Source organism: Rhamphochromis sp. 'chilingali', assembly GCF_963969265.1.
Source record: "Rhamphochromis sp. 'chilingali' genome assembly, chromosome: 12".
NCBI classification, from domain to species: Eukaryota; Metazoa; Chordata; class Actinopteri; order Cichliformes; family Cichlidae; genus Rhamphochromis; species Rhamphochromis sp. 'chilingali'.
Window position 1 is genome coordinate 23,603,015 of NC_137939.1, and position 26,520 is coordinate 23,629,534.

Below are 26,520 nucleotides of genomic sequence, written 5' to 3' on the forward strand. Positions count from 1 at the left end.
AAAATATAGACAAAGGGGTGAAAAAGAAGAGATAATACATTAATAACAGAATCTAGCTGTTTAGATCTATGTTTGCTGGATTTATTACTTTTTTGCTATTGCCTTATTTAGTAGAATTTTTAGAGAATATAGACAGAATCCCATTCAAGTCTTGAAAGTTAGAAGTAGAAAGTTGTATGAATTAGCTTGTTTCAGATGACTTAACAATAGCAACAAAAGTCTCTGTAAAAACCTTTCACACGAAAAGGTCTCATATTGCTTTACCCCAGGCTTAGGTTGTCCCTGCAGATGTCTCATTGCCATGTTTGAGGACGCTTCCAGTGGCTGGAAAAATCAAGCATTTAAATGTTAATAGTTTTGACCAGGTTTGCAAAAGTCTTAACACCTGCTTTTAAAAATCTGACAGATTTACTCAGTTATAATAAGAATGATTATTATAATAATCTGTACCTTGCGTAACATTTTCATGACTAAATGATTGAGCCTTCCTTTTGGGACTTTGAAATCAGTGCGCAGATTTCGGATACTCCAGGTACGGCTTTATTCATCACCTGAAAAGAAACCAAACAAAGAAATGTCAAACGTAATGTAATATCCAACGGTGCAATAGACTCACAATACTTGAAATGTGCAATTCCCTTGTATTCTTATTCCTATTTATTCTATTTATCCCTTTTGTATACTCTGTATTTATATATGTGTATATATGGTATATTTCTGCTCACATTCTGTAACTTCTGTCGGTGCAGTGCTATTGGAAACCAGATTTCCTGAAGGAACCCACCTGAGGGATATTAAAGTTTCATCTAATCTAATCTAAACCATGGCAGTATTTCATGTTTGAAATACAGTTGTCATCCAAGCCCATCATGCTAAGCTGGCTTGATGTACTTTTGTAGTTAATCTTGGAAAAAGACAAAATTCAAAAGTTTTGACATCTTCTGTCCAAATTTCCAAACCTATATGTGACTTGGCTATTCTTAATGAAAATGTAAAAAAAAATAAAGACCTTTGACAAATAAACACTTATTTTCTTGGAACTATGTAGTTTTATTAAAGAGCAGAAAAAGAAAACATTACACAAGCAGGAGTAAGTAGCATCTACAGGTGCACAAAACACCCGCAAAAACCTTTAAATGGTCTCTCAGTCTAGTTCCGTAGGCTACACAATCAAGGGGAAGACTGCTTACTTGACAGTTGTCCAAAAGACAACCATTGACACGTTGCACAAGGAGGGCAAGACACAAAAGGTCATTGCAAAAGAGGCTGGCTGTTCACAGAGCGCTATGTCCAAGCACATTAATAGAGAGGCAAAGGGAAGGAAAAGATGTGGTCGAAAAAACTGTACAAGCAACAGGGATAACTGCACCCTCGAGAGGACTGTGAAACAAAACGCCTTCAAAAATGTGGGGGAGATTCACAAAGAGTGGACTGCAACTGGAGTCAGTGCTTTAAGAACCACTACGCACAGATGTATGCAAGACATGGGATTCAGCTGTCGCATTCCTTGTGTCAAGCCACTGTTGAACAACAGACAGTGTCAGAAGGGTCTCGCCTTAACCCTAACCCTTGCCATGTCATCTGCTGGTGTTGCTCCACTGTGTTTTCTGAGGTCCAAAGTCAACACAGCCATATACCAGGAAGTTTTAGAGCACTTCATGCTTCCTGCTGCTGATCAACATTATGGAGATGCAGATTTCATTTTCCAACAGGACTTGGCACCTGCACACAGTGCCAAAGCTACCAGTATCTGGGACCATGGTATCCCTGTTCCTAATTGGCCAGCGAACTCACCTGACCTTAACCCCAGAGAAAATCTATGGGGTATTGTGAAGAGGAAGATGCGATTTGCGAGACCCGACAATGCAGAAGAGCTGAAGGCCACTATCAGAGCAACCTGGGCTCTCAGTGGGGCGATTGTGGCTCAAGAGTTTCGTCTTGTAATCGGAAGGTTGCCGATTCGAGCCCCGGCTCCGACAGTCTCGGTCGTTGTGTCCTTGGGCAAGACACTTCACCCGTTGTCTAGTGGTCAGAGGGCCTGGTGGCGCCATGTCTGGCAGCCTCACCTCTGTTAGTGTGCCCCAGGGCAGCTGTGGCTACAATGTAGCTTGCCATCACCAGTGCGTGATTGGGTGGATGACTGAATGTAGTGTAAAGCACTTTTGGGTCCATAGGGACTAAGTAAAGCGCTATACAAATTAGAGATGGACCGATCCGATATTACGTATCGGTATCGGTCCGATACTGACCTAAATTACTGGATCGGATATCGGAGAAAAATAAAAAATGTAATCCGATCCATTAAATATCACGAAAACGCCTCACAAAACTTGCAACACGCCGTAACTCACCTCAGAACGTTAGCACGTCGGAGCAGTATGCATCACGTGATAGAGCGGCTGTGGCATGCGGGACCTGTCGGTGGTCTGGATAGCATGTGGAGCTTCGCTAGCAACCCGGCATTTCATCTCCGACAAAGTTATCCCGAGAGAAGTAAAGCAAGTGTGTAAGTCCATCTCTGAATGTTTGTAAAGGATTCCTGCGTTAAGCTTAACAAGCGACTGCCTCTCCTGCTGCTACTTCAATCATGAAACTGCTTAATGATCAGCTGATCGGCTTTTCTGTCGCGAGTCCGTGTCTCTAGTTTGCTTTTGGCCCACTTTGCACCAGAAAGAGGAAACCAGCGGCTGAACAACAGCAGCACGTTTAAGCTTGATAAGCTGTTGTTAGAATGTATTTAATATTACTTTCTACTCCAGGATCTTTTTCTACGTAGCTGACGCTGGTAACTGTGCAGGGGCGGATCTAGCAAAGTTTAGCCAGGGGGGCCGATAGGGCATTAACAGGGAAAAGGGGGCACAAAGACATACTTTTCTTTCTTATTCTCATTTAAAATGTCTAGCTTTTAATAAATAATTATCTGACACCCAAAGTTTTAATTTGATGTAAAATGAATAGAAGTCAATTACTGTATATAGTAACTATTAAGTCTAATATATATACCCTAGTAAGCTATAGTACTTTTTCCTTTGGGAAGGTACCCTCTGTGCAGTCTGCAATTTTGTTGAAGAAGTTGAATCTATTTAATATTTCTTGAAAAATAATTGATTTCTGTGCATTTTTTTTCACACTGCATCAAATTAAGGTTGATTACGTCGATTAAGCATCATGAGGTGGAGCGTGAGGGGTGGTTCCCTATTTTTTATTTATTTATTTTTGTTGTTGCTGGGAGTTGGAACTGTTAAGGTTCAAAGTTGAGGAAGGAGAGTACACACCACCCATGGTCCAGAAGGTCTTTGGTCAAACAATGATTTTAATGAACACACGTGTGGGAAGACACTCTGTACGCAGACAGCCAGTAGTCCTCGACTTAATCAAAGCATGAACAGATATTTTATAGCATCAGGGTTTGTTTACTGACGCCCCTTCATGCGTCACCGGTACATTTTATACATAGATCAGATCAACATCACCATGACTTTTCACCTAGAAAATCATCTTCTATTTTCATGGCTTGGTACTTTCCGTTCTTATCTTAAAATGAATTGTTCCTCTTTCTTGCCGAGACAACAAGGACGGTTCCTCTAAATAAATTTAACTAATGTGTGTGTATGTGTTGACCTCACATGCTCTTTGTGTCACCTCTTCACCTACTGTCTGTGTCTCGTCCTCAAATGCTCCTCAAAATAACCTGCACTTAGACTCTGCTTTCGGTTTCAGTTCTGCAAAAGGCACACTCTGCAAACCTGCAACTTCCTGTCAGCCTGCAACTTAGTCTTTCTGAAAGACACACACTGTTCAACCCCTGAATGCAATATAAACTCCAGATTATATTATTAATGCAATGGTAATAATGACAATTATTTAACAATAGCAGTAAAATAATTTCCCTGCTCCACACTCCCTCTCTCGACCTCTGGAACACCAGAGGTCGCAATACATTGTGTCCTCGCTCAGACCCTCTCTGGTGGTCTCGGACCTCGAGATCTCCAGGATCCTCGTCCCTCCTGTGGTCGCCGAGATCTTCTGCAAAGGAAACAAAACACCTTTTCCTGCACCTCCCTAACTTATCCTATCTGGGACTCTTTAATCAAAAGCCTGATCCTAATTATCTTCTTAACTTATTGACTTATATGTATATATATTCTTCAACGTTACTCATCCCTTTAAACTCTTTAAGCCCTGCTTTCACGTCCGGTTGCTCGCTCTATTTTTCCCTTATCTGATCATCAACATCCCGTGCACAAATTGTCGCTGCTGCAAGTTCCTCTACTCCAAAAGATCCAAAAGAAAACACCCATTCTAATCAATTAAGTTTAAGCATATAAGCAATTACTCCTGTATACATTTCATCATAGCTAAATGCTGCCTTGAAACAACTCCTATGTGTTAACTTCATTTTAACCTCACATTTCCTATGTTATAACCCATTTTGGTATAGCCTTTTTATTTCATTTGCTCCCTTTAATGTAACAATACCTTCTAATTCTAATTTATCAGACTTAACCAAAATATATGCTTTCCTTCCTCTTTGGTCCTTCTTTTAAGTTCAGTTAAAAGCTAAATGAATTTGAGGCCTGTTGCCTGGAATCAATACTGTCATGTGTGTTTCTTAACTCTGTGTCTGTAAGCGTGTGCAATCCTTCATGAACTCATATTATCCTCACAGTAGATTGGCTAATCATAGCGCTAGCCAAAGGCTCGTGACCCTCCAGAGACAAATTTGAGCCAGAACTCCTTTAAAAGCACAAAATGCAATATGTATAAAAATCATTTCTACGTAGAAGCTCCCCCTTTATCCTAAAAATACCTCCTATGTAATATCTGTATGTGTAAGCCTACATTATAACCACTACTTCTAGAAATCAAAAAGAACTCAAAGCTGTTCTACCCCTTCAACCCTCACTAATTTTCCCTCTAAGAATTATTCACAGCTTTGAAAAACTGGCATTGTATCTTCTAAACAGGATTCAGTTCTGTCATGGTCCTGGGCCATGTTGGCCCAGTATTCTTGGTTCCTTGTATTTTCGCTCCTTATTTAGGCCAGGTTTTCTGAGGTGTCCTATTGTGGTGTTCCCTAAGTGTTTTTTCCCTTTGTGACTCTTACCCCCTTGTGCCCCTCTGTGTATTTATGAGCTCTCGTCTCTCTTTGTGTTTATTCCATGTTTCCCCCAGCCTGTTATGTCTGTGTTCTCCCCGTGCTTTCTCTCCTCCTGTCTGAACCTCTGTGTACTTCCTGTTTTACTTTGACAGTCTCTCGTCAGTATGCGTAATGTTGTGTTCACTCCTGCCCTGTCTCGTTATGTTTATCAGTATCCCCTGTGTTCCCCACCTGTGTGTAATCTCCCTGTGTTCTCTGGGTGTATTTAAGTTGTGTCTTCTGTTATGGTAGTTGCTGGTTCGTCTGTGTTGTTTCCCCTCGGTCTCCCTGCGTCCCTTGTGTATTTCCCCGGACCTCCCTGCATCCTCGTTTCTGGTTTGTGTTATTAGCTTACCCAGTTTAGGTTTCCGGTTTCTTGTTTTTCCACCAGTGCTGTTTTGTGCCCACCGTTGTAAATAAATATTCACCTGCACCAGAGCTGCCGCCTTTTGGGTCCTTTTCTACAACTCCACACGGCTTGCCTCGCAAACCGTGACAAGTTCACTTTTAATCCTTTAACCTTAACTTAAAAATAACAGTTTCAGTTTTACCATATCCAAATGATCAAAAACCCCAAAAGTCCTAAAATGATCCTAAATTATTAAACAATTAAATTAATAAACCCTAAACCCCCCTTTATCTTGATACATTTCATGTGTCAAGATACTATACAAAACTTAAAATGCTCAGTTTTCCCCACTCATGATCCAATCTATGTCATAAAAATAAACTTAAAACAGAACAGTTATCAGTCATGTGTTTCTTCAATTAATGGTAACTGAGTTACATCAAAAAATATTTCCCCTTTAGCATTTGGCATTCTCCCAACAATATACTATAATCCCATAATCTAACCCCAGTCAACAAATTTTCTCTGGTAAAAACAATTGTTTGTCCACATTAATTCATCCTCACTCACATGCAGTCACACATTCACTCACATGCAGTCACACCATGTATTTGCTGATAGTGGAGCTTCCCGCGTCAGATTCTCCACCCTCAGCAAAATGAGCTCAGTCATTTTTTATTTTCCATAGGAAAATATTTCTTTATGCTTTTGGACTGGATTGACTCGCATAAAATCCTTTTTACAGGGACTTACGACCTTGATCAGTCCCCAGGTAGCTTTCTCCTCAGCCAATTATAATCTGGAAAGCCCACCTTATATTTGCTCTTCCCGATAATTTTCAGCGCCGTTATTCACTGTTGCAGGCCTGCTTAAAACAGAAATGAAAAAATAGAGCTGATTGTTAGCTCATAAAAACAAAACAAAATCACCTGACAGGTTTTCTTAAAGTGCACTGTTACAAAATAATGGGCCCCTCCCAGACATGTCCATGTTTCCTAAAACTCCCTCTATTAAAAACAAAAACACCAATCACATAATTTCACCTCCTCAATACACCGAAAGTCTCATTAAAACCACACAATTTGCAAACAAAAATCACCCCCTTTAACATACTTAAATTCAGCATAAAACCCCCTTGCGACAACGTATAATCACTAAACTATAAACTATTTCCTACCCAAATCTATACTCCTCTTGTCTGCCATGCTTCCTCGTCTGAAAGTCACTTCCTCAGTCACACACACACACAGGAAGTTCCTTCGTCATATGGCTTCTTATATTCCTCAATTACAAACTCAAATGCATTTTATTAAACATTCACACCATTGTATCATTCATACAAAATAGCAAGCTGTTCTTCATTGCATATGTTTGTGTTCTTAGCCAGGTTTAATCAGTGTCTATGCATTAAACTCCATGAGCTTGTCTTGTCTTTATAAGGTTAATGCATTTTCTGTTTGTGTATGTCAATTTGCATATCTTGCTTTTGCAGTGTGTCAGACTCCTTCATAATTTTGCCTTTAAACAGTCAATTTTCTCCTCCCCAAATTTACTAACCCAAATTCTGATTTCCTACCTTAAATAGCAGCATTCTTTGTCCTCAGCCAGAAGGTAGGGCTCCACTTGCCACTTACCCCCTCTGCCTCAGCCCAGCGGCTTTACCCGTCAGGTCCCGTCTTCTTACTGAAGCCGAGTAATCGTGACTGTGCCTGCCTTAGGTTGTCCCAGGGTTTCGAGGTGGGATCTTACCCGTCATGGGCTATCCAGCCTTCCATACTCGCCTGATACGGGGCCCAAGTGGGCAGGGGAGGGAACACACTGGCTCTGGAAATTAGAGGAGTGTAAGCTGCTTCCTTCATTGCATCTTATATTAAACTATCTCACTTCTGATTCCTTCCTAGAATAATTTCACATATGGCACTTTGTGTATGTGTGTTTTCTATTCATTAATGTAATTGTCAGTTATTTTCTCTCTTCATTTTACCTTCTTTTGTTTGTTTGTGACGTTCTACTTTAGTTCTACTAAACCTTGACGTAAAAACAATACTCCCTTATTTCACGCACACACTCTGCATTTTGCCTACGCACACACTTCTCTCTCAGACTTCCTCTGTTCACACACCACCTTGCACTCACTCTACTATCAATTTTCATAGTGTTATTATTATTTAGTATTTTGTACACCTCACACAAAATCATTCAAATCGAGTACTCACAGCATTCACATCACAACCTTCAACTTTCACTTTCAATCCTGCAAGACGCAGAGATGGACATCTCCTTCACCTAACATAAAACTAAATTACCATATCAACATACAATTACTGAAATTCAAACTCAAATACACCGTCTGTTTTAATAAAGTCAAAGAGTAAACAGGTGTACCAAGTGTATGTACTTATGTGTTTTAAACTGAAAGAAAAAGAAACTCAAACTCTTATAACATCACTCATGCCTCTCTCAAATTAAAAACACTTTCAAACTTTAAAACCTCCTACTTTACATCACCAAAGAAATACCTCTCACACCTTTATTCATCATGTCAAAGCTTTCTCCATTTTGCACAGCCTGCCACATGTTTAACAAAAAAATCGCTGCCCGAGAAGGCTCCCACATATCAAGGTGGTCGTTCTCACAAATTTCCAGCAGACCCTCAAATAAACAAAAACAACGACCCAGGCAGGCTTCCAGTTCAGCCTCCTCAACTTCTATGCACACCGAAAACTCATGGGGAGATTCTTCTGTCTCCCCGTGTCCTACACAATTCACCTCCAAATGATCCCCTACAATTGAAATTTCAGTGTGGAATGACGCAGAGATTAACATTCCCTTATTTATTTACTATATGTAACCTGAATTTTTCTCTCTCTTATCAAATAACAAAGGTTATCTTTAAAATTTGTTATTGAACTACTAATTAAGTTGCTTTTTATGGTATCAATGGTAAACTACCCCTAAAAAGTCCACTTCATTGCGTGTTCATTGAGTTACTTCTATTAAGGCTATTTAACAAGTTCAATTTACACATACTCATTAATCTGTCACGCTTATTAGTGGCTCATGGTTACTTAAAACCTATGTCTGACTTGACCACAGAGTTAGAGCATCATTCAATCCTCTCAGGATGACCACTCCACTTACTCTGCATCCAGTCAGCTCATGAATTAACAACACTTGCAGACTGTAACCCTTTTATTTTTTGTTTATGCCTTCAAATCCACCTTAAATCTTCTTACCTAAACGTTGGTTTTAAACACAGACAATTCTTATATTCTATTTTGAAACGCTGTCACCATTCATATATTTACAATGTTATTATTTACTAAGCCAGCATTCTAATCGCAGACATTTATCCACATTTGCAAACAATAGTTATAGGGCTGAATAATCACACAAAACCGAAAGCATAGTCCTCTCATGCGCTCTGCATCAGCTGCCTCATTTGCATGCACACACACTCTCCATCTAAAAATGGCAGCAGGCAGTCAGTGCATTACTGACTCGACACACAGAGATCTCTCACACCAAATTTTCTTATTCTATATTACAACGACGTCTTATATTTACAACCACTGTCAGATCTGTCAGCTTTAGCGCCTACACAATTTTAGACAAATTTAAAATAACCGCCCAGCGGATAAACTCCCTGAGTTTTTTGCGACCAATTAACCAGTATCAAGACTTTAACTGTTTCTGGCCTCATTTCTAAAATCCCTAACTCAATTTAAGAGTGTCCAACACCCAAGGTCCAACCTTTGCTGCCCAAAAAAACGCAGATTACCGTTCCAAACGGTAAAGTGGTCCAACCACTAGCTATTTTGGAGGTTCCCAAGTTCTCCCCGGTTGCCGACCGTACTAACCCTATTCGCCGATAGGTCAGGGCCAAGCGTCCTCGGCCAGGAGGGAGCATTACCTCCGAGAACTGCGCTTCCTACCAGTCCAACTGGCGTTCTTGAGTAATTTATAATACTTTGGAACAACAGTAAAACACCCAACAAAGTGTAAGACTGAAGCAGGTCCAACCTTATAACCAAAAAATAACCAAATTCCCTAACCTACTAAAATCATTTCCAGCAGTCCAACTGCTTCCCGCGGTCCAACCGCATTAAATCCTTTCCAGCAGTCCAACTGCTTTAAATCCTCAGTACTGTCATGAGATTCTCATCAAAATCAAAACAGACATCCACCAGTAACTTCAGTGAGTAGACTTAAATTTTATCATGTCCAATTTGGCACACTTTGGAAATAATTCAACAGGTAGTGCCTTACCTTTTGGATAAGCCGGCTTATGCCCACTCACTTCGACCACTGGAATTCATGTCTGCCCGTCAGACCACCTCAGAGACCACCAAATTTCTCCATCTAAACCTCCAATCCTCCCTCCTCAACCACCGGACGAAGCCCCCAAATGTTAAGGTTCAAAGTTGAGGAAGGAGAGTACACACCACCCATGGTCCAGAAGGTCTTTGGTCAAACAATGATTTTAATGAACACACGTGTGGGAAGACACTCTGTACGCAGACAGCCAGTAGTCCTCGACTTAATCAAAGCATGAACAGATATTTTATAGCATCAGGGTTTGTTTACTGACGCCCCTTCATGCGTCACCGGTACATTTTATACATAGATCAGATCAACATCACCATGACTTTTCACCTAGAAAATCATCTTCTATTTTCATGGCTTGGTACTTTCCGTTCTTATCTTAAAATGAATTGTTCCTCTTTCTTGCCGAGACAACAAGGACGGTTCCTCTAAATAAATTTAACTAATGTGTGTGTATGTGTTGACCTCACATGCTCTTTGTGTCACCTCTTCACCTACTGTCTGTGTCTCGTCCTCAAATGCTCCTCAAAATAACCTGCACTTAGACTCTGCTTTCGGTTTCAGTTCTGCAAAAGGCACACTCTGCAAACCTGCAACTTCCTGTCAGCCTGCAACTTAGTCTTTCTGAAAGACACACACTGTTCAACCCCTGAATGCAATATAAACTCCAGATTATATTATTAATGCAATGGTAATAATGACAATTATTTAACAATAGCAGTAAAATAATTTCCCTGCTCCACAGAACCCTATTAGTTAGGTTGCTTAATATTTATGCTAAGTACTCTTTAAAATACCAGAATAGGGAGGATGGTGTAGGTTTAAGTTTATTAGATTGATCAGTATTGCTGAACTATGAAATATTTTTTTTTGCATACAGGTATAACAGAATAGCTTTAGTGTAGTTGTTGTTTTAACACTAGCATCCCCAGGCTTCTACCTTTCTACCTATAAAACCCGGAGAGCAGTCAAATGGTGGAAGTGGAAGCTAAATTGGCTAGTCATTCATATGTATATTAGGTCGTTACCTAGGAATTCTGGAGGGAGGGGAGTGGGGGTGAGTGATTGAGGGGGTGGGGGAGTGGAGTGTTTCAGTTTGCCATCTTAGGGAGAAATCAACACATGTCCTTTGTATGTCCTTTGTTGCTGACATTTATTGATGAAAACAGTACAAAAAACCAACCATTTGTACACATATTTACAAATAATGATAAAAAGTGAGTGAGTACATTTCAACATTTTCAGCAATCACTCACAATCCTGGCACTGCCACGGTATCTGTCGTCTGCATTTACCACATGTGTACCTGTAGCAGTGAACACATCGCACAGTGGCCTGATTTTTTTTGCATCTGTGTACTTGGATTTTAGGTCGCAAGCCACCCAAAACTTGATCCCAAACTTGTCAGGTTTACTTGCAATATACTGCAGGAAACAGCACCGAGTCTTTGATGGGAAAAGCTGTTCATCAACGGTGATATGTAGACCAGGGTTGTAGCACGTGATGCAGTTGGTGACAAATGATCCCCACACACTGGAAATTGCAGCGAACTTATCAGTCTTTGCTCGATCACTGCGGGTGGACTTGTCATCAAAGCGTAGGTGTTGCATGATGTCTTGGAAGCGGTTTCGTGCCATAGTTCCAATTATCTGTGGGTTTCCCACTCAGCAGGCCATTTGTAAATATGTGTACAAATGGTTGGTTTTTTGTACTGTTTTTATCAATAAATCTCAGCAACAAAGGACATACACCCATGTGTGTTGATTTCTCCCTAAGATGGCAAACTGAAACACTCCAAGTTGGTGACTTTTGGAGATTTGTTTCCCTGGATGATTGAGAATGCATCAAGATGAAACACAAAAGGAAGCTCACCGCTTTTAGCAGCTCCCCCACCCCCTCAATCACTCAGTGAGTGATTGAGGGGGTGGGGGAGTGGAGTGTTTCAGTGTTTCAGTTTGCCATCTTAGGGAGAAATCAACACATGTCCTTTGTATGTCCTTTGTTGCTGACATTTATTGATGAAAACAGTACAAAAAACCAACCATTTGTACACATATTTACAAATGGCCTGCTGAGTGGTGCATGGAGCATGTTCATTGGTTCATGGACCTCCCTGAACTAATGGCATTTATTGCAATTGTCATCTTGCGGGGGGTTTACAGGGTTCCATCGGTAAATGACTGCTGGTCAGCAAACCTGGGAAACCCACAGATAATTGGAACTATGGCACGAAACCGCTTCCAAGACATCATGCAACACCTACGCTTTGATGACAAGTCCACCCGCAGTGATCGAGCAAAGACTGATAAGTTCGCTGCAATTTCCAGTGTGTGGGGATCATTTGTCACCAACTGCATCACGTGCTACAACCCTGGTCTACATATCACCGTTGATGAACAGCTTTTCCCATCAAAGACTCGGTGCTGTTTCCTGCAGTATATTGCAAGTAAACCTGACAAGTTTGGGATCAAGTTTTGGGTGGCTTGCGACCTAAAATCCAAGTACACAGATGCAAAAAAAATCAGGCCACTGTGCGATGTGTTCACTGCTACAGGTACACATGTGGTAAATGCAGACGACAGATACCGTGGCAGTGCCAGGATTGTGAGTGATTGCTGAAAATGTTGAAATGTACTCACTCACTTTTTATCATTATTTGTAAATATGTGTACAAATGGTTGGTTTTTTGTACTGTTTTCATCAATAAATGTCAGCAACAAAGGACATACAAAGGACATGTGTTGATTTCTCCCTAAGATGGCAAACTGAAACACTCCACTCCCCCACCCCCTCAATCACTCACCCCCACTCCCCTCCCTCCAGAATTCCTAGGTAACGACCTAATATACATATGAATGACTCCAGCATTTGACTGACTGCTCTCCAGCTTTTAAACAAAGGAAGTGAGCATACCATAACTTCAGGGTGAACCCAAGGCCAAAACAACAAACAAAAAGTAACCTATCTCAGGAATAAACACAACTTACCTACTCAAAAGAACGAAACCAAACGACAATCACTTTCCTCCCTGCCTAACAAAAACAGGAGAAAACTGATCAACCAAAAAGGCGGTCCACCCCTACATGCTCTTACATTACCATAATATTTTGACACAGTGAACGGTCTGCTGGTTGGGTTGGGCCGTTATGGGCACGTTATCTTTCCCTTTCTTGTAACTGATCTCCAAGTTAAAATCTTGCAATAACAAGGACCAGCGCATAAGTCTTTGATTGGAGTTGCGCATTTGGGAAAGAAACACCAGTGGGTTGTGATCGGTAAACACCTGCACAGGCAGCACTCTTGACCCGACATAGACCTCAAAATGCTGTAACGCAAGGAGTAAGGCAAGAGCCTCTTTTTCAATGGTGTTATAATGGGTCTGGTGTCTGTTAAACTTTTTTGAAAAGTAGCAGACGGGATGATCTACGCCGTGACCATCTTCCTGTAACAGAACAGCGCCTGCGCCACACGAGCTGGCATCAACTTCTAGTTTAAAAGGGCGCTCAAAATTCGGCGCAGCTAGCACTGGTGCACTGCACAACAATGCTTTGGCAGATTCGAATGCCACCTGACATGCTGGAGACCAAATAAAAGGCTTTAAGGGGCTAATAAGATCAGTTAGGGGACTAACCACATCAGAAAAATTTCTGCAAAACCCTCGATAAAAACCGGCCATTCCTAAAAAACAACGCAGAGCTCTTTTTGTCTGCGGAACAGGAAAATCAACAATGGCCTGTACCTTCGCAGCAACAGGGCGCACTTGCCCCTGTCCGACCTGTTTCCCTAAATAAGTAATGGTGGCTTTGCCAAACTCACACTTAGAGAGGTTTAATGTGAGAGAAGATTCACAAAAACGTCCGAACACCTCAGAGAGCGTTTCCAGATGTTCTGACCATGTTGGAGAATAAATGACAATGTCATCCAAGTATGCCTCACAGTTTTTCACTCCAAATAATACCTTCTGCATCAGACGTTGAAATGTTGCAGGTGCGTGTCGCAACCCGAAGGGCATTACAGTGTATTGGAGGAAATGATCTGGAGTTACAAACGCGGAGACTTCGGAAGCTCTGGGGGTTAACGGGACTTGCCAATACCCTTTTAACATGTCTAATTTAGTGACGTATGTAGCTGAGCCGACACGATCCATGCAGTCCTCCATTCTGGGGAGAGGAAAAGAATCAGGTTTTGTGACTGAATTAACCTTTCTGAAATCGGTACAGAAACGTGGGGTGTTATCTGGTTTAGGCACCAAAATACAGGGTGAACTCCACGCACTGTTACTGGGCTCAGCTAACCCATGTTTAACCAGGTATTCGACTTCCTGTTGCATTAAAATCCGCTTGGTTGGATTTACTCGATAAGCATGTTGCTTTATTGGCTTATCAACTTCCACAACGATATCATGAAAGAGCACAGACATCTGCCGCGGATGGTCAGAGAAAAGCAGCAAATTAGCTTCAATCAGATCAAGGATATCTTTGCGGGCGGAATCTGACAGATGCGACAGAAATGATTCTAAGTTCTCTAACACTTCTGAGTTTTGCAAACGGGCCAACGGCATACAACTGCTCTTGTCAATCAAGTCATCATCTTGCAAAACATACAATGGTGGTGCCGAACACACAGAGACAGGCGCTATGGGAGAGGTTTTTTCGGCTGCCGAGTCCTCTCTAGAAACATAGCGTTTAAGCATGTTAACGTGGCAAACCCTCAGTTTTCTCTTTCGATCAGGAGCTTTTACTGCATAGCTAGTGTCACTTATCCTTTTGTCCACCTCATAGGGACCAGAAAACTGAGCATGAAGGCTAGACCCAACTAAAGGAAGCAACACCAGAACTTTTTCACCAGGAGCAAAATGTCGGACCACTGTCTTTTTGTCATACCGGGCTTTCATGTTGCCTTGAGTTTGTTCCAAATTTTCACGGGCCAACTGACATGCACGGAAAAGACGCTCTCTAAAACTGCAAACATAATCTAACACGTTATGTTCGGCTCGCTGCGACTTGGATAACCACTTTTCTTTAAGCAGTCGCAGGGGACCGCGAAGGCAAAGGCGAAGGCGACGGGGCCCCGTCCGGCAAACACGGTTTCTCAAACCCTCCTCAACATTTCTTGAAGTTCTCCAGAGGCCTGGTAATGAACTATTCATTTGATTCAGGTGTGTTGACTCAGGGTGATTTCAAAAACCTGCAGGACACCGGCTCTCAAGGCCTGTAGTTAGCCACCCCTGTCCTACTAGGCCCCTGGGGTAGACCCAGGACACACTGTACAGTTTATGTCTCTTTCAGCTTTCCTGGGAATGTCTCATTGTTCCCCTGGAGGAGCTGGAGGTAGTGGCCAGGGAGAGACAGGTCTGGCTTCTCTGTTTAGGCTGCTGCCCCACGACCAGACTTTGGATGAGCAGAAAAAGATTGACGGACAGATGGACAGATGGATGGACCAAGCTTGTGGCCCTGAGACCTCTGCTGGTTCCTGTGCTGTTTCAGTCTTTCAGCAGATATTTTTGGTCCTGTTGGAGAGCTTAGGCCTCTGTATTGTCCAGGCATATTCCACAGGTGCAGATAGGATCTGGATTCCCCACGTTGAATCATCTGCTCCTCTGGCTTTAAAAAGAAGTGAGCAATGTTCCTGCTCAGCTGATGTCATGTTTTCAGTTGTCGCTTTCAGATCTGACTGAATAAAACAAAATATTCATTTTGAAATTATGATCCTATTGAAACACTTCTATTGATTTTAATTTTTTTTATCTCTGGACCCACCATCAGCGCTCAGCTTGAGGGTTCGAGACAGGACTTTGCAAACCAAAGGAGGACGTCCATCTGAGAGTGTGCATGTGGGGTGAGCATTGGTGCGATGCTGGGGAGACCGCCCTCATCAGGAAGTGCTATGCTCGGACTGCAGTGGTGTTTAGCTGTCTGTGCTACAGGTGAAAGCAACATCCTTACAGAACACAAGGTCGACTGTATCAATTCAACCTTATGTATCTAGCCCTGAATCACAACAACTGTTGCCTCCAGATGCTTTATTATGCATCATATCTTGTATCAGAGAGCACACAATGCTTTATAATCATAAACATGTCAAAATTCATCATTTGTGGCCAAACATTTAGTTTTCTCTGGATGAAAATTTATTTGAGGTCATAGAAAAGTCAGAGCAATCAGCAAGTTAAAATGTGAGTGCTCTCTACGTTTGTGTGTATTCTTTTATTCAATCATCATTTCATTTTGACCCAACACTTAATTTTCCTGCTATTAACTTGCACAAAGCATCCTGTGATGTTTGACACTTCACGCTGCGTCTGAATCACTTTCTATTCTTCCTGGAGGACTGTTTTTTTCATCTCCTGCCATTTGAAATTTCCAGTCTCTTGTTTTCAAATTTAAACATTAAGTCATGTTTCTGCAGTAGGACACAACACAAAGAGCAGGTCAGATCCCCCACAATGTGTCACTCATGTTGCTGTTAATGTCAGCCGACATGCATGAAAATCATTGTGTAGTGATGATTTTCCAGAGCAAAAAAGGAGCTGGGAAACTGGAAAATAGTTTAATATTCCACTAACATTTGGTTTACTATAAGTAGAGCTGATCGAAGACGTCTACTTTTCCCCTTGTAATGGGTTTGCTTTGAGCAGTTCATTCTTAAAGATTTGTAAGTGGGCCGTTGGATAATTAAGCTTGGAGCACCGTCTGTTATGTGATGGCTGTGTGCGGAGAGGAATAGGACCCAAGGTGCAGACTCCAGAGACAAACTTAAACCGAAACAGCTTTAATGCTGAACTCAAACATAACATAACTGGAAAAACTCAAAATAAACTAACACTGGTGGACTGACAAAACACACAGCAAAATAAACAGTAGATCACGACAAGGACACAGAGAAACACAGGGCTTAAATACACAGCGGGAGCAATCAGGGAATGAGTAACAGGAGGGAAACACAGCTGGGGCAAATCAGGCCTAACGAGACAAAGGAAGCAAAACCAGACACATTAACATGAGACATGGACTTTCAAAGTAAAACAGGAAACATAACAGAGACTGAACAAAAGACACAGACTCACATGCAGTCACTACAACAGAGGGAACAGAGACGTGGGACCAGGGCAGACAGGGGAGACAGCAACTAAGGATTACACAGACAGAAAACAAGAACACTAAAACTCTAACCAAACCCCACCCAGAGAACCTTAACTAAGAATAATCCTAAAACCCGTAAAGCAAAGCAAGAATATAATGAAATAACAAAATCAAAGAACCAAAAACACAAAACACTGGGTCAACGACCCAGGGACCCTAACACCGTCCTGCGTTTACCTGCTGAACATGATGGCAGAGTGTTCACTCACTGATCCTGTGTGACAGATGTGGCTCAGCAGCACTAACAGCAGCGCTTATGTTTCAGCAGCCACATTTTCAGGAATTAGACATGTCAGAAAATGAAAAACCAAATGTTTGTGAGCTAATTAGAGAAATATTTCAGGCATGCCAACATGTTTAGACAGATCCAATTAGAAAAACACAAATTCAACATCTGACAGACCTGAAAGGTCTCTGCAGTAAAGCAAGCAGACTGTTTAACAGCAAAGGAGAGTAACAGGGAAAGTTTGTCAGAGGATGATCAGCACTGTGTGTGTGTGTGTGTGTTAATATCCCTGAACAATCATTAGTGATATCTGGGGCTCGTTACTGAAACTGCTTCGTTACAAAGTGCCGTCAAATGTGTTGTTTTATTCATGTTTCTTCTCACAGTAATTAATCACACCAACTAGCACTACTCCACAAACATTCCTGACCCACTTCCACACACACGGATGCAGGAACACACACTCGGTAAAAAGGCTTGTTTTGATTTCCCGTTTTTTTTCCCCGATTAAAATGTTTAAATTGCGGAGACGATCCTGAGAAAGCACAATGTTAGACAGAGACTCGTTGGAATGCAACGCCTGCAGAGAAAACATGAGTGAATTAGCATGCACAAGTGCAGCGAAAGACAAACAAGCGTAGTGTACGCAGAGTGGCGTGAGGAATGGAGAGAGAGGTAGCAATTACTTCCCTGCCGAGGTTGTTTAGTGTGCTGTTGGTTGGAGGACAGGAAGTGAGAAGGAGGAAGGAGCAGTTTTATGTATAAATCTGGCTGCGTGCAGTATTTCATGTTTTAGATTATGACGATTATGACATGTTTTAGATTATGACTATACTGTGTGACTGTGAGGAATTATCCCATTGTTACCTGACATACTGCTTCTCCACAATAACAAAAACAAGATATCTGCAGCAGATCATCTGACCATGAACTGTCAAGTCTGGGGTTTCATGAAGACATAGAAGACACTGGGACAGCTTAAACCCACTGAGGAACTGTGCTGAGTTCCTCAGCATGCTCCAAAAACAGTTACAAATCAACATTTAACTACAATCCCCAACAAAAAGGATGCCAAGTTCTTCAACATGCTCCAAAAACAGAAAATTAAGCCCAAAGTTGGAACAAAGACTCTCCAAGGTGCTAAAAAGAAAACAGGTTCATTTCCAGAGGATGTCCTTTACCAGCTGTTACAAATAACAACAACAACAATGATAATAATACACCCTGCAGTTGACTGGAGAAATGTCCATGCTGTAATGAATCAAAAATAATACTTTGGTAAAAGTTTCAGGCATCATTCATCGCTCTCTGTCCTTGTCAGTGAATCTGCTTGCCGGGTAACTGAGATGTAATTCATAGAAACACAAACCCTCTTCAATATCGTCACATCAGCTGATGACTACCTGCCAAATATTAATTTCCTGAACCTGAAAATTATCAGTGGCATCTCTCTGAGGACCGCACAGCTCACAGGAGCCTGGCTGGAAGTATTCTGCACATAAATAAGATAATTTACTAAGATTATTAGCTCCATATCTTCTCCTTTGTCTTCTGGGGAGGCTCTGTTCTGCCCCTTTCCATCCTGTGTCTTCCCCGCTTCCTCCTCCAGTGTAACTGAAGGAGCCACAAACTTCATTAAACTTGAGTATGAACTCATACAAAATGCAGCAAGATATTTAAAAAACAGTTTTGTTGATTAAAAAACACTATATCGGATTCATATCGGTATCGGCAGATATCCAAATTTATGATATCGGTATCGGTATCGGACATAAAAAAGTGGTATCGTGCCATCTCTAATACAAATGCATTTACCGTTTACCTGAGCAGTGCCACAGACTGATCAAATCTATGCCATCCCGCAGTGCTGCAGTAATTCAGGTAAAAGGAGCCCCAACTAAGTATTGCGTGCTGTACTTGCTCATACTTTTCAGTTGGCCAAGAATTCTAAAAATCCTTTCTTTGTATTGGTCTTAAGTAATATTCTACTTTTTTGAGATACTGAATTTGGGGTTTTCATTAGTTGTCAGTTATAGTCATCAAAATTAAAAGAAATAAACACTTGAAATATATCAGTCTGTGTGGAATGAATGTAACCATTATACAAGTCTCACTTTTCGAATGGAATTAGTGAAATAAATCAACTTTTTGATGATATTCTAATTATATGATTGGCACCTGTATTTAGGACAGTTTTGTGTTATTTCAGGTTTAATGTTTTTTTAACAGGATGATAAGTGTGTAATCAGCTGAAAGTAAATTGCGGTCACTCATTTTTTTGAGAGAACCTGCGAGGTAATAGTAAAAAATAAGTTCAATGGCACAGACGATTAAGACACATTATATTTGGATTTATGTTACAATGATGGCACCTTGTATAGCAACTGCCTGCTCCTTTTGGGCTTTTCACAAGATTTGTTGAACATACAACCTAAAATATCACAAGAACAGTTTTATAATTTGTCCAGTAGTGATAGTTGATAATAAAAGTGTCCAATGCCAATTTTTATTTGGACTTTGTGACTTTTGCAGGAATTAATTTTCGCACATGTCATACTCCTCTAAGTGGCCATGCATCACAGTTGAATGATTTGTGACAGGCTGCAATTCAGAGCCACTCATTAAAAAAAAAAAAACAGCTAAAAAATTGTATTATTACAAAAATATATATTTTGCAACACTTACTGGATTCGTTGTGACAGTTTTAACGTGAGATATTTCTTGCATCTGGTTCTCTTTTTGGTTCCCGACACCTGCTTCAGAAATAGTAATAGTGTTTTAAGTTTTTCCACCAAAACCAGTCACAATTGAGTTTACATACATTCAATAAATAAAACTTGTAAGTTATTTTAATCACTTTTAAAAGAATTTAATAGGCTCATATACATAAAAAAGTCACTCAATAAGAGAATCAACAAATATTCACAAAAAAGTGTCTGTGCTTGTGTGCAAATACGTGTTCTTGTATTAGCATACAGTAAAAAGAAAGTATATGTAATTTTATGATAAAGTATTTACTGGGCAGCCTGATCCTGGATTGTCAATGTTAAATGTCATCAGTTGTTCTTCAAGGTAATTATCTTGGATTTTTACAGTCTCTTTCTTGCAGAACATCAGAAAAGCCACAGAAAATAAACCTAAAACATAAAAACCACACAAAGAAATGCATATGGCCTTAAAGTATTAAAGTAATAATTAGTTATTATTCACTTGCATCAGGGAAGACATCTTTAAGGCCAGTTTAATTTAAAAAAAAAAAGAAGGAAAAAAACTTAACCCAAAACTCTAATTGTGTATCACATTATGATTTTGATTTATTTATGTTTTTCCTTCAAAAAGAAAGTCTTTGACTAAAATAAGATATTTTGTTAGTTTCATTGACAAAGTAGTTTTTCTGCTTTTTTTTTTTTTTAAAGCACTCATCAAACTCTTTTTATGTTCTTTTCCAGAGAAACTTTTTTTTTTTTTGCCATAACATTATCAGGGTTAAAGTTGCTACTTATCATTAAAAGAGAAAACTCACAGGAGAATTGTATTTTTGTCTTTATGTATTGATCATCTTTAGCTATAACAACAACATTTACAAGTTATCTTATTCATAATACTTGATTAATTTTGATCATGTGTCCTACCTGTAAACAGCAGCATGGCCAAAAAAATCATTCCCTCTCCTCCTAGTGCAGATTTCATTACATGACAGTTTGGGATTTCTGAGTATAAGCAGCTGCAAACAGTAACTGACAGGTTGTGGAAAGCTGATTTCCCCTGGTGGTCAGAAACTTCTAGCAACAGCTCATGGTAATCGGAATGAACTGTAGGCTCTTTAACCAAGTTGACTGAATAACCTGTGTGTTCCAAATGAATGCATTTTCAATTGCATTGCTAACAGTCAGTGGATTTTTTTTAAATTTACTTAAAGGAGGCTCAGAAATTTATTCAATATATTATTTTTGTGAGTAATATAAGGTTGAGTATCTGCAGACTCTAAAGCTTACCAGTGACAGGGTCAATCTTCCACTTGCCCTCAACATCTCCATGGAGCTTGAAGGTGAAAGGGCCACTGTAGGGCTCAACATCTGAGTCCAAGGCTGTGATGTTGGCAAAGGATTGTCCGTCAGATTGGCACATTTCAATTGTGCTTACAACCAGGTATGGAGTATGATCATTGTCATCTCTAACATAGATACTAAGAGTTGCAGTGCTTGTCATTTGTGGTTTCCCTGGTGATGAAAAAGTATTGCAACTTGTTTAGAAATGTAATGAGGAAATGTAAATGAATAATGGGCCAAATATGTAAATACTTGTCGATTCATACCATCGTCAACAGCACATATTGTGACTACAAAAATGTTGTCTTTAACAAACTCTGACTCTCGATCCAAGGGCTTTGATGTTGTTATGTTTCCAGTGTCAGGGTCCACTTTAATCCAACCAGCTGGATCGTGTCCTATAATGTATCTGAAATGGTTTGTTAGTCATTTTCAAAGTGTCTACTGATGTAGTAATGCTGTATGTTTTTGTCTTGTAGAAGTGACATGTAGTTGTATAGTTGTCAAGACTTACTTAAATGTGTTTTTGTTGGCAACATCAGGGTCTTTAGCTGTGAGTGTTGCCAGGTATTGGCCTTCCTTAACATTCTCAGTGACCACAGTTTCTATGGAAGTCTTGTCAAAAACTGGAGGCTCATTGACATCCTCAACAGCCACGATCACTTGACGGCTGGATGCAACTGTTCCAGCCACGAAGCTCATTGCAGACCCAGTAGCAGCGGAACCAGATATGGTAACTACTTTCCAAAGACCAATGGAGCTGCGTTTTTCCACTTTGCATGAATAATAGGGGATCTCATTCTCTACAGTGATAGTTATATTCTTCAGAGCACCATCTTCATAGTTTAAAGCCTGTAAAAGAGCATAACTGTTGGAGTCAAATTGTTAAATGTTGTCATTGTGTTACTTAAATTTGTAAATCATGGAAATAAAAGGCTGCGAGGAAGGCTGTTTATTTGATTCTGGCTAGGAGACAGGTGAGGAGTGTTCAGCTCCCACCGCCAGTCTCCCTTGCTAGCAAGTAAAAGCTGTTCATCTTGCTTCCTTGCTTGACGTTAACGGGAATAGGTTTCTAAACCAGCGGGGCCTGTGGAAGCGCAGACCCAACAATAACTTATCATATTTTTCCAGGGCTTTTTAAATCATAGCTTTGGTTAAAACTGTTTGCTACCCGATTAAAATTGCTTTTAGCTTGAATAAAGCCATATCGATTTGTTAAAATCCCGAATCGATTTTTAAATATAAATGTACTTTGCCAGAAATGCCAGAATCTCACAAAACTATTTCAGCAACCACAAAACAGCTAAAACAGTAAATGAAAGCAGGTAAATGGATTCCACAAAAAGACTCTCGCACAGAGCGCGGACCCGATGCATCACAGTGAGTGAGATTTCGGCTTTCTTTCACATAAACAGTCAGTGCTGAAAGTCGACAGCTCACAGATTCTGATAGGTCGGGGCTGCGCTTTGTGTTTTTGTCTTTTTTTGCACTAGATTGTAAAGCTGTAGGTTTTGTCCCTCTCCAACCAAAATAGACTGAACCAGCAGCAAAAGAAGATCAAAACTATGCTTCGCCGCTTCACATTTCACTTTACATAAACATCGTCATGAATTCCCTCTTACTTTTGCTGTTTTGCTTCCACTATGATAAAATCACACTTCCTGCACAGCTCTCTCTCTCTCAGTGCACTTCAAGAACAGTTTCCCCATCTCAAATCTGTTTTCTGCATGATTTGCTTGCTTATTTCCAAGCAGTCTACTGTTGTTTACAGCACTGTTGGTCACTGCTTTTTCTTATATAAATGACTTCTGACAACAAAGTCTCATTTCTGCTGTTCAATACTGAATAAATATAAACTTTTTAAACTTATGCGAAATTGCAAAACGCTTAGCTGTGTCTAATAAAACCACTGTAATTTTGTTCTGCTTCACTTTAGCAGCATCAGGTATGTTCATATGCTGAGTCATGGTTTTCTTCCATTTTTGTTCTACTTCAAATTATTTTTAAGGTTATCTGCTATAAAAAGCCAGGCCAGGAAAATCTCTTTCATATTTTTCTGTGTTTTATATACTAATTTTTGAAGATAAAAAAGAGCTTATGTTGGTTAATTTAAAAAATGCAACAGGGTTTTTACCACAGAGACTGTTTTGAACTACTTAGATTGGAAAGTTTAGTCTACTGTAAACATAATCACAAAAATACCTTTTCCACATGGAGTAGTCCATCGTTTGTCTCAGGATCTGTAGTTATTCTAAAGTTGTTGTTTGTGTCTCCTTGGATTGTATATTTGGCTCTCCATGCTGGGGTTCCTCTGGTGTCTTCATCATAAACTTGTATACGTGAAACAAGAACATTTGTCTGTCCTTCTTTCACTTTTTCTGGGCCCTTGGGTCACAAAAGAGGAAGATGTAAAATAGGAAATGATTTTCATTGAATAAATTATTGTGACTGAAATAAGTAACTGCTAACTGTTTGCTGTGTGATGGCAGGAAGGTGATTATTTCCATCTTCTATATTGATTATGATGGTGCAGGAGGTGGATAGCGGTTTTTCTCCATTGTCTTTGGCCTCCACTATAATGGTGTATTTCTCAGCTGTCTGATGGAGAAAAATAAAATTTTGCTCATCTTGAATGGATGTCAAAAATATTGAATTTAGTTGTACTATTGAAATTTGAGGAGATTCATGTTGAAAGATTAAAATGGAAAGTTTTAATTTTTCAAGCAGTAATTTCTCTCACCTCATGGTCCAGACATCCTTTAAAAGAAATGACTCCAATGCCTGTCTCATCGATCTCTTTGAAGTAGAACTCAAGATCCTTAGGTTTAGGTTTGACTGAAACTATGTTAAGGTCAACTTTGTTATATATCTCACTTATGTCTTGATCTGTTGCTTGAATTCTACCCACTTCAGTGCCTGTTAGTATCAAAAGGAAATAATGATTATTTTGTTTAGATTCACTGTCACAAAAACATAATTTTGACACCGTAGCATTAGTGATTTAAATAATATTTCTTTCCAAATGAGAAAATTACCCTGTGATGTTGACTCTTTTATGGTGAAAGTGTACTTTTCAAACAGAAATTCTGGAGGGTTGTCGTTTGTGTCCAAAATCTCTATATAAATCCCGAGCTGTGTCTCTATTTCATGTTTTTCTCTGTCAAGTGCTTTAAATTTAAGCTGCAATGGAAAGATGAAATAATCAAACCTCGCTCCATGCATAGCTTTTACTTTCCATTTAGATATTTTTTTAAAATTTCTTCTTACCTTAAGAGTTTTATATTGTTCGTAGTCCACCGAACGGAGGACCTTTATTTCTCCTGTATATGAATTGATTTCTAACACTTGCGTTGGTTCCTCATCGACACCTTCTCCTTGTATCATAAAAAGAACGAGGTCCTTCTCAACCTCAATCTGTATCAAACATAAGACACACGAGCAGTGAATTTTGGAATTATCTTTCCTTATTTCATGATATGTGTTACATTTTAAGGCATACACTCACTTTGCCCAGTGAATATGGGAAAGGTCCCTGATAACCTTCATCAATAGTAAAGGAATTAATGATCCAGTTTCTTTTTTGACGCAGCAAAAGTTGTGAAGATGATCTGTGGACTCCCCAACACTGCAAAAGATTACACTGGAAAGATTTCTTGCAGTAAATGTGCAGCACAGCATATTTATGAGTATCATATATATTATATATTATATTATATTCTTAGCAGATTTTTAATCTTTAAACACTGGCTATAACTCAGTATAATGTTGACAGACATAATCGTCATAAACACAATTAGTAAAACAATTAGACATATTTTTAAAATATTTGTGTTGAAATTTATGGCAGAAGTAATAAAAGATTACATGTAGTTTTACATACTTAAGCCTTACCAGAATCAAAAGTAGAATTGGGTGTATTAGTTCCATTTTATATCCACAGAACGGCTAGTTTTGAAGTGAATTCGTTGCAGACTACTACTTGAATGCACTTGAGTAGAAACTCAGCTGCATGCCAATGTGAGCTTTGGCAGAGAGATACCGGTGGGAGGGATATCTTTATAAATCAGCTGTATACGTCTAGCCATGAGGTAATCGTAATCTTTATCTGTATCTGTATGGGTGTGTACAGTTTTCACCTTGACTAACAGTACCCGCTTGCTTGAGAACCTATAATGATGCTAGAAAAGAAAAGAAAAGAAACCCAACTAAAAACCACGTAAAATCACATTTAAAAACATAATTAGTCTATGATATTATATTATGTATTATAATATATTATATAATATAGAATAGAATAGATAGAATTGCATTGTATTGTATTGCATCTGTGTGTCTGTGAGTATATGTATTTGTAACTGTATCTTGGGCAACTTTTATAGGTTCACTTAAATACATTGGAATAGATTATGGGTTTTTGCAACAGGCTAATCACCACAAAATGTCTAAAGGGACAATTTAAGATTTTTTGCTCACTTGTCTGTGTGCGCACACAACACACACCTTGATTTAGATACCTTTTGTGATTGAAGCGGCTATTTACAGAAAGGCAAGCAGACATGGTCGCCCCCTCAAACCACACAACAACAAAAATATATAAAAATATATCTACAATTACCAAATATGTTCTGTTAGCTGACACAAGTGGTGGAGGCATTTTTGCAAGGTCAGTGTTAAATGGCTTAAATGAAGAAAATCCCCCACACACAATTCTCTTCTAAAAGATTTAGAAAAATTACAAAAATGTCCAAATATGAAACAAACGAAGGCTGGCTAAAGATTGTTACACAATACTGATTGTATTTTAATACAGACAATTTAAATGTTGACAATAAAGACTAATACATGTAGTCACAGCACTGATTCAAGGGAATCAAGGACAAATGCGTTGTTTGATTTGCTCCGGATGTCACACATTGGAGTAACCTCACTCCAGAGTTAACTGCATTCCATTTGTAAAGTTGGAAAAGCAACTTTTTAAATGCTCTATGTCAAGGTACAATCATTCATCAATTACCATTAATATAGTACAAGGCCTTTTGTGTGATTAAAACCGCTTCATATTCACAAATAGAACATGGTTAGTGTTCTGTGTATGATTTATTTAGTGAGTCTCAAATGCACAGAAGTAGCTGTACAGATTCCAAGTTTTACATGTTCCCTGCTGTTTATACGCAAAGCTGTCATAGGATTGTGAAATCTTGGTCGTATGGCTTCTCTGACTTTATGAATTTTATACACAAATTCAGAATTTCCACTTCAAATCAAATGCAGCAAAAAATACAGAGGCC

The 26,520-nt window shown here is 39.6% G+C and overlaps 2 protein-coding genes across 2 annotated transcripts in view; both read right to left on the reverse strand.

Annotated features, from left to right (window-relative positions):
• Positions 1-26,520, reverse strand: part of cdh26.1 (cadherin 26, tandem duplicate 1) — an 85,481-nt gene that overhangs the window by 35,427 nt on the left and 23,534 nt on the right. The window lies entirely within an intron of this gene.
• Positions 471-25,159, reverse strand: LOC308407676 (cadherin-like protein 26; the record flags this gene model as incomplete). Its single annotated transcript, XM_080899475.1, has 14 exons — positions 471-551; positions 19,869-19,940; positions 20,202-20,320; positions 20,816-21,028; positions 21,179-21,403; positions 21,499-21,641; positions 21,747-22,084; positions 23,435-23,617; positions 23,702-23,830; positions 23,973-24,148; positions 24,268-24,412; positions 24,500-24,646; positions 24,738-24,872; positions 25,124-25,159. 14 exons carry the CDS (start codon positions 25,157-25,159, stop codon positions 471-473), a joined length of 2,142 nt encoding a protein of 713 aa, XP_080755601.1.